The 8133-nt window shown below is 60.7% G+C and overlaps 1 protein-coding gene across 1 annotated transcript; it reads left to right on the forward strand.

The window, feature by feature from the left end:
• The first annotated feature begins 301 nt into the window (after positions 1 to 301).
• On the forward strand, positions 302 to 6374 carry ALDH3A1 (aldehyde dehydrogenase 3 family member A1). The gene is made up of 10 exons (XM_052657226.1): positions 302 to 463; positions 2048 to 2279; positions 2582 to 2667; positions 2898 to 3106; positions 3689 to 3806; positions 4284 to 4425; positions 5005 to 5171; positions 5579 to 5678; positions 6018 to 6148; positions 6234 to 6374. The coding sequence occupies exons 1-10, from the start codon at positions 302 to 304 to the stop codon at positions 6246 to 6248; spliced, it is 1362 nt and encodes a 453-aa protein (XP_052513186.1). The 3' UTR covers positions 6249 to 6374.
• Positions 6375 to 8133: the final 1759 nt, after the last annotated feature.

An 8133-nucleotide genomic window follows, 5' to 3' on the forward strand; every position in this document is an offset into this window, starting at 1 on the left:
TTAGGACTCCAGGTCACCGCTGCCGGGTCCCCATTGTGAGGGTCCGTCATCTGCTGGTGCGCAGGGGTAGCCTGCCAACCAGGACAGTCCAGACTGCGGGGTTAGGGAGCTGAAAAGGCAAAAGGATGCACTTCCCAGTGACCCCAGGGAGATCTTCATCCTATAAAATCAGCATCAAGGATGGGTGTTGCCCTGGGGATCCTAGGTCTTCTTTCCCTGCGCGCGGGGCGCCCCAGGTCCATGCGCCCGGCGGGAGGGCGCTCTCCTCCATGCTGCAAAGAGCTCTCCATTCCCAGGTACCATGAGCGCAATCAGCGAGGTGGTGCAGCGGGCCAGAGCCGCCTTCAACTCGGGTCGGACGCGCCCGCTCCAGTTTCGCGTCCAGCAGCTGGAGGGGCTGCGGCGCCTGATCCGCGAGCGAGAGAAGGACCTCGTGGGCGCGCTGGCTGCGGACCTCCACAAGGTGCGCCGGCCGGACCACCGGAGTCGCGGACTGCGTGCGCCCAGGACGTCCGCTGCGCGCGGGGGCGGGGGGCGGAGTGCTCCACCCCTTAACAGAGAAGCCACTTAGTCCCCCAAACACTCTGCGCGCCTCTGGGATGGGGCGCGCCCTCCTTTGCCTGGGCGAGATGCTCCAGGTCCATGCGCCCTGCACAGGGCCAGAGGCTCTTTTCCACCGCCTGTCACCCCGCTCCTGGCTTCACTCCCTTCTCCACCCAGCCCAGCGCACGAGGCCACCACTTTAACCATCTCCTGCTAACACGACACCCCTTCTGGCCTCTCTTTCCTCCATCTCTCAGCCCACGCGGAGCCCCAGGTTCTCCACACCAAGAAACAGCCCAGTCTGGCCGCTCTGCTGGGGTCTGCCCTCCCTCCCCATCCTTTCCTCTTTCTGAGCAAAATCAGACCCCTCCAGATTTTCAGCCCCTTCCCCTCACTGCCCCCAAGTCACCTGGACCTCCTTCCACCCTCCCATCTTGCCTCGGAGGGGAGCAGAGAGGCTGGAGTCTACAAGCCTCTGCTTCCTGGCCCTTTGCTACTGTATTATTTTTTAATCTCTCAAGATTTCTAACCTTAAGACAAAAACCAAAGGCAACAAAATCCAAGTGGTTGACCTCACAACTTCCATCTTGCTCTGCAAAGTCACAGTTCTAGAGAGAGCTGTTTATTACACCTGCTGCACTCCCTCTCTCCCCACCTTGCACACTGGCTTCCTCCCCACCCCACGCCCTACCATGGGCTGCCCAGTCCCTCCTCCCCTGGCTTGAGGGTCTCCTGGATTTCCTCCTGACTCTCTTTGGTCGCATCTTTCTTGTAGCCACTTTCTCAAGGTGGTCTTCTTAGGGCTCTGTCCTGGGTTCAAGTCTTGTTTTCATCTTTAAGCCTTCCTGGACACCCTTCAGCTCTGTTCCCCTGGACTCACTTGTTGTTTAGTCGCTAAGTCATGTTAGACTCTTTGGGACGCACATGCGCTGTAGTCCTCTAGACTCCCCTTCCATGAGATTTCCCAGGCAAGCATAGCAGAGTGGATTGCCATTTCCTTCTCCAGGGGATCTTCCCGACCCAGGGATCGAGCCCATGTCTCCTGCATTGGCAGGCGGAATCTTTACCATTGAGCCACCAGGGAAGCAGTCCCTGACTCACTAGGGACCCTCAAATCAGGTCTGAGGTCCCCTTGGGCACCTTGAACTCAACATGTCCAACCTGCCTGAGCCCCCAGCACTTGAAGAAAGGGGTCCTCGCAGCTCACCACCCAAAGGTTAATCCTCAGTCCCACCCCCTGTGCCTTCTTGGTGGGTGCTCTGGGCTGGGGATTCTGCAGTGAATGGCTCCCTTGCAGCTGAACAAGTCAAGTTCTAAATGGGCCCACCTGGAGCATAAGGTCCTGTCTTGCTCCCATTTTGCAGATCTGGAGACTGAGGGTAGGAAGCTCACTCGGGGTCACAGAGCTGGGAAGTAGGACCACGAGGGGCCCTGGGGCCTCTGCTCAGAGCCCCCACTGCACGGCCCTCACCCTGGGGTGAGCCTCACTGAGCCCTCTCTCTAGAACGAATGGACTGCCTACTATGAGGAGATTGTGTATGTCCTGGAGGAGATCGACTACGTGATCAGGAAACTCCCTGAGTGGGCTGCTGACGAGCCTGTGGAGAAGACCCCCCACACCCAGCAGGATGAGGCCTACATCCACTCAGAGCCCCTGGGTGTGGTCCTCATCATCGGCACCTGGAATTACCCCTTCAACCTGACCATCCAGCCCATGGTGGGCGCCATCGCTGCAGGTACTGTGGGCCCCGCTCCAGGTCGGGGAGCCAGGAGGGGTCCCTGTCCTCCCCTGCAGAGAAAGGGGTCTGGGGTGCTGAGGACTGGGCAAAGATGGGGCCTGCGGTCAAGGAGAGGTTTGATGGAGCTAGTTCTCTCTGGAGGCCGCAAGGACCAGAGTATTCAGCCAGGCCTCTGAGTGCCCAAGGCCCAGCCAGGTTCAGATGTCCATGCAGCCCTGCCTCCTGCCATGTGTCCTGGGTCCCTTGGAGGACAGAGTGTTGGTGGCCCTGGTGCAGTCCTGACTCTCTGTGCTCTGCAGGGAATGCAGTGGTGCTGAAACCGTCAGAGCTGAGCGAGAACACGGCGAGCCTGCTGGCCGCCATCCTCCCCCAATACCTGGACCAGGTAACGGGCTCCCCCAGCACACTGAGAACTGAGGCCCGGCCAGGTCTTTGGGGTGGGGAAATAGTGAATTCTTGCAGCCATGGGCCGAGCCACGGGTGGGGCAAGGACAGCTCAGTGAGGAGAATGGACCCCCGAGCCAGGAGAGGGCGTCTACTCAGTGGTGGCTGCCCGGGTGGGTGGGGAGGGGGCTGTGGCCATGTCTGAGCCTCGCCTCCGTCCTCGCTCGGCAGGATCTATACCCTGTGATCAACGGGGGTGTTGCTGAGACCACGGAGGTGCTCAAGGAGAGATTCGACCACATCCTATACACCGGGAGCACCGGGGTGGGCAGGGTCGTCATGATGGCTGCGGCCAAGCACCTGACCCCCGTCACACTGGAGCTGGGGGGCAAGAACCCCTGCTATGTGGACAAGGACTGTGACCTGGACATTGCCTGCAGGTGAGAGGCTGCCCCCAACCTAGGCGGACAGCAGGGCACCCCAAGTGACACCGACGTGGCCCTGTCCTTGGGCACCTGTGGTCCTGTCAGGGAGCTGGGGTAGGGGCACCATGTTCATAGAGAGAGTTCAGGAAAGACTTCCTGCAGGGGTGGGGGCATCGAGCCAGAGCCCTACCCGCCTTCACACACTGCTTGCCAGGCCTTCTGGGGCATGGGGGACACCTGGCCGTGCAGGTGATATCTGGCCATGCAGGGCTCAAGGCTGTTGAAAGAGGGGTACAAAGGCCACCTACCCCAGACCCCCTGCCCCAGACATCCTCCTGCCAGTCAGTGATGAGGTCACTGCAGGCCCAGGGATCACGTGCAGGGTCATGAGTGTGCTCTGGCAGGAATCTGGAAGCCAGCAGGGCACCGAGGCATGCCCCCCCGCCCCCCCCACCCCCCGCAATCCCCATGGACAGTTCACAGCTCAGCCCCTTACAGCCTGACCCTGGGCTAACCAGGCCAGAGGCTTGTTCCCAGGGAGCCCCCTCCCACCTCCCCATGACTAGCAGAATGCCCTATAACCTGGGGTTCTCACAGACGCATCGCCTGGGGAAAGTTTATGAACAGTGGCCAGACCTGCGTGGCCCCCGACTACATCCTGTGTGACCCCTCTATCCAGAGCCAAATCGTGGAGAAGCTCAAAAAGTCCCTGAAAGTGAGTGCTGGCGCCGGGGGTGGGTGACGGGCTGCCAGGCAGTGAGATGGGCGTGGACTAAAGAAAAGACTGAATTTTTTTTCTGATCGTGAAAGTAATCCACACTCACTGTAATTTGGAAAAGATTAAAAAGCACAGAGAAGGAAAAGAGCTCTACCTGGAATCCCGCCCTCTAGAGGCAGCCGCTGCTTATGTGGCGTGTCCCCTCCATCCTCTGTGCTGTGGACGCATGTTCAAGCCAGTGCGATGTCCAGACGCCGTGCATGTACTTCTTTCAAACAACAGCACTTCATGCCCTGGGGATGGCGGTGGGCAGCAGGGGTGTGGCAGCCCTGTAGTTTTTAGTGGCACCATTCCGCCAGGCAGTGCCCACATACTCCCAGTTTGGAGTTGCTGTGGCCTTGCAGCCTGTGGCCTTGCAGCCTGTGGCCACGATGAGGGTCCAGTCCTCACCTGGAGCCTGCCACCTCCTCACAGGAATTCTACGGGGAGGACGCCAAGAAGTCCAGGGACTACGGGAGAATCATCAACTCCCAGCACTTCCAGAGGGTGATGGGCCTGCTGGAGGGCCAGAAGGTCGCCTATGGAGGCACCGGGGATGCAGCCACCCGCTACATCGGTGCGTGTGCCAGCCCTCCAGAAGGGCTGGTGGAAATGGGCACAGACCCTCGAGGGGCAGGCGAAGCCCTGTGGTGCATATAATATAGCCCCTTTCACCCATGGCCCAGGTTGACTCCAGGCCTCTCCATGGGCAGGAGCTGGGTGCCACCTGGGAAGCCCCTCCTCAGACCATAGCCCCCCACCCCCAAAGCCTAAAGGAGCCCCACCTCCGCTCCATGCCAGTAGCTTCAGCAGAGGGTGCTAGTGGCAGAGGCCATGGGAGCCCCAGGTGTGCCAAGCGGGAGGGGCCTCCTGCTTGGGCCCGGGAGGTCAGCAGATGGGGGCCCACTTGGCCCCCAGTTTGCCAGGAGGCAGAGGAGCTCCAGCAGGGCTCATGTGGCCTGAAGTGGGGCCCCCAGGGACCCCCATACTGGATATGCCATTGTCCTCCCCATGACCCTCCAGGGTGGAGCCCAGCTGGAGGGCCTCCTCCTGCCCCTCGCGGAGCCCGGTGACCTCGTCTGTAAAGGGCTGGGAGAGAAGGCCATGTGCCTGGGCGGGTCTGGGCGCCAGCTGATGCTGGCCTCTCCCTGCCTAGCCCCCACCATCCTTACGGACGTGGACCCCCAGTCCCCGGTGATGCAGGAGGAGGTCTTCGGGCCCGTCCTGCCCATCGTGTGCGTGCGCAGCCTGGAGGAGGCCATCCAGCTCATCACCCAGCGCGAGAAGCCCCTGGCACTCTATGTCTTCTCACCGAATGACAAGGTGGGCCAGGCGCCCTCCCCAGGGTCCTGGGAACCCAGCTCAGCACCCCTGCAAATGCAGACTCAAGGAACAGATTCCAGCCCCATACTCCCTGCTGTGCAATGTTGGGCAAGTCCGCTAACCTTCCTGAGTCCCTTTCCCCTCATCTCTGAAGTCCGGACAGAGCACTGACTGAGATGTTGACCCACTTGGTGCTATTCTCGGTGTTGTGGGAACTACTGCTCTTCCCATCTTGGCACAAATCCCCATGGGGAGAGTGGGGGACCCAGCCTGGGACTCTAGAGGCGGGGGGAGCGGCCCCAGGCTGGGCTCAGCCTCTAGCTCGCATCCTTGCAGCTCCTGGACTCGCACAGGTTCGGAGGGCTGGGGGGTCCTGGGTGGAGACTGAGGCCAGGGGGCTATTGCAGGTGATTAAGAAGATGATTGCGGAGACCTCCAGCGGCGGGGTGACAGCCAATGACGTCGTTGTCCATATCACCGTGCACTCGCTGCCCTACGGGGGTGTGGGTGAGTCTGGGGGCTGAGCTTGCCACCTGCTGCCCCACCCCGGGTGTCCCCCATCCCTGGGCTGAGTCTCAGATTCCCCCAGCTCCTCCTTTGCCTGTGCACCCAAAAGCCACATTGAACCTTGAGACTCTCACCTGGGCCCTGAGAGAGGCCACAGAGTCACTTAGTGGCTGGTCAGGGTGAGACTCTTCAGGCCCAGGGCTGCGGGCACCGCAGCGGACACCCCAGATCAGGGATTGGCCCAGGTGGGATAGGGGATTGGCCCGGGCGGGCGGATGGGAGAAGGGGCACAGGAGGGGCACCAGAGTCTTGGGCCACACTGAACCGGCGCCCCCGCAGGGGACAGTGGCATGGGGTCCTACCACGGCAGGAAGAGCTTCGAGACCTTCTCGCACCGCCGCTCCTGCCTGGTGAGGCCTCTGCTGAACGAAGAGACCCTCAGAGCCAGATACCCGCCGAGCCCGGCCAAGGTGAGAGGTGGGAGGTGGGGATGGGGGTGGGGTGGGGGAGCCACCGGCCAGATGAGGGCCTCACTGCCCTTCGTGTCCCCCACAGATGCCCCGTCACTGAAGCGGTGCCCTGGCCTCACTGTGCTGCGCCCTCGGAGTGCTCCCCTGGCGCCCCCACTCCTCGCCCCCCGCCTGGCTCCCAGTGCTCGGAGTGCTCCCCTGGCGCCCCCCTGCTCGAGTGCATCCTTCCCACCCAGCCCTGCCCCCGCGCTACACTAAGCATAGAGCAATAAAGCTTCAGACCAGCCCCGGACTGCGTGTCTGCACCCCACCCCTGCCCCCTCCAGTCCCATCCCACCTCCCCGGCCCCCACCCTCTCCAGCCCCACCCCACTGTCAGCTGAGGAGCAGCAAAGTTCTCCTCAGAGCTTCCCTTTAGTCCCAGGGCCCTGGAACTTGGGGATGTCCGCTCCATTTCAGGGAGAGGGCGGACCAAGGAGGCGGGGGCAGGGGGTCCCTGGGTGAGACCTGTGGTGGATGGCCCACACGACCCCCTGGGTGACTCCAGTGTGCTGCCTCTGGGGTGGGAGGATGGGGAGCTGGGGCAGCACTGGGACCCCGTGCAGCAGCTTCTGGGCTGGGGTCTGGCCTGAGGGGCCTGAGGACCCGGGTCAGTGTCCAGTGAAGACCGTGGGAAGCAGGGCGTCGATCAGTCCGGTGGGTAAGGGGAGACTGGCCGACCCTGGCCACTGGCTGTCACCTCGTCCGCTCCAGGAGGGCAGGGGAGAGGACGAGGTCACTGGATCTTCTGTGTGTGCCTGTTACTTATTTTGCAAATATCCAAATAATTGACTGAAAATGAAAGCAAAGTCTTCCCCAGACCATTTCCCTGAGTCACTGCCCTGTCCCCACCCTCCTCCCCTCCGCCCCCACCCGGCTGAGCCATCGCCTGCTCTCTGCCCAAAAACACTTCGTCCCCATGGCAGCCCCCTCACTCTCCCCCTCACTCTGGGTTCCGAGGACACCACACTCAGTGCCCCTACCTCCCCAGCTTCTCCTCCCAAATTAAAGTCTCCGGGCCCCTGGCCCTAAGCTCCAGACTCCCGCATCCAGTAAGATTTAAGCCGAATTAACAAACAGCATCCTGCTCAAAAGAGGTCCCTTGACCTCCCAGAAGAGCCACCCCCAGGCTAGAGGAGGAGGAAGGAGGAAGGCTCGGCTGGACCCACCCCTCCCCACCACCACCAGCAGCTCTGTGCACCCTCCACAGAGGAGGAAGCCCAGGCTTGGAAGCGGTGTAGCCTGGTCTCCCGACGCCATTCACAGGGTCTGCGTCTCCATGTCTCCTCCCTGACACCATGGAAGTGTCACTTGCAGGGATGTGTCCTCAAAACCCTTGCCTGAGACGGTGTTGAGAGAGCTGGAAACAGGCAGCTTGGAGAGGAGATGGTTCAGGGTCTCCAAACAACTGATCTGCGTCGTTCTCTGTGCTCTGGGAAAAGTCACTGTTGCCTCCCTCCTCCCTCCTCCTCCTCTTCCCACTCACCACTTCTGTTACAAGACTAACAGTCTAAGCTGTTGTACTGTGATGTTCTAAACCTGACCAACAGGACTAACCTGGACTAACCCTATTTCCTAACTAGATTTAAACTCAATAGAAAACAATGAAAAAAACCGTAATCTCACTATCGTGATCCCCTCTACTGTTTTTTCCCTGGATTAAGGAATGCGCTGAAAAAATATTTGCACGATTGATTCAGCCTTTCCAAACAATTGCCATCGTGCAAAACGTAAATGACCAAGACCCATCCCAACTCACAGGTCACCAGTGAGAGGGGGTGACGTTCTGGGTGGCTCCTCACAACCCCTATCACGCTGGACAGAGGGCACGGAGGGCAACTTGACGTCCCAGTTCTTAGCTGGGCAGCTGAAACCTTGGCAAAGCACCCTTTGGGTTCACTGTTTGGTGCTTCTAGTATTTAGAGTCTCAGACAGAAAACAAGCAAG

The sequence above is a fragment of the Budorcas taxicolor genome, chromosome 19 (assembly GCF_023091745.1).
Source record: "Budorcas taxicolor isolate Tak-1 chromosome 19, Takin1.1, whole genome shotgun sequence".
Classification (NCBI taxonomy): Eukaryota; Metazoa; Chordata; class Mammalia; order Artiodactyla; family Bovidae; genus Budorcas; species Budorcas taxicolor.

Coding starts and splice junctions, on each gene's coding strand:
- ALDH3A1 (XM_052657226.1), top strand. CDS start 302: ATGAGCGCAATCAGCGAGGTGGTGCAGCGGGCCAGAGCCGCCTTCAAC. Junction 2,280..2,581: donor GGTGGGCGCCATCGCTGCAG/GTACTGTGGGCC, acceptor TGTGCTCTGCAG/GGAATGCAGTGGTGCTGAAA. Junction 5,172..5,578: donor TCTTCTCACCGAATGACAAG/GTGGGCCAGGCG, acceptor GGGCTATTGCAG/GTGATTAAGAAGATGATTGC.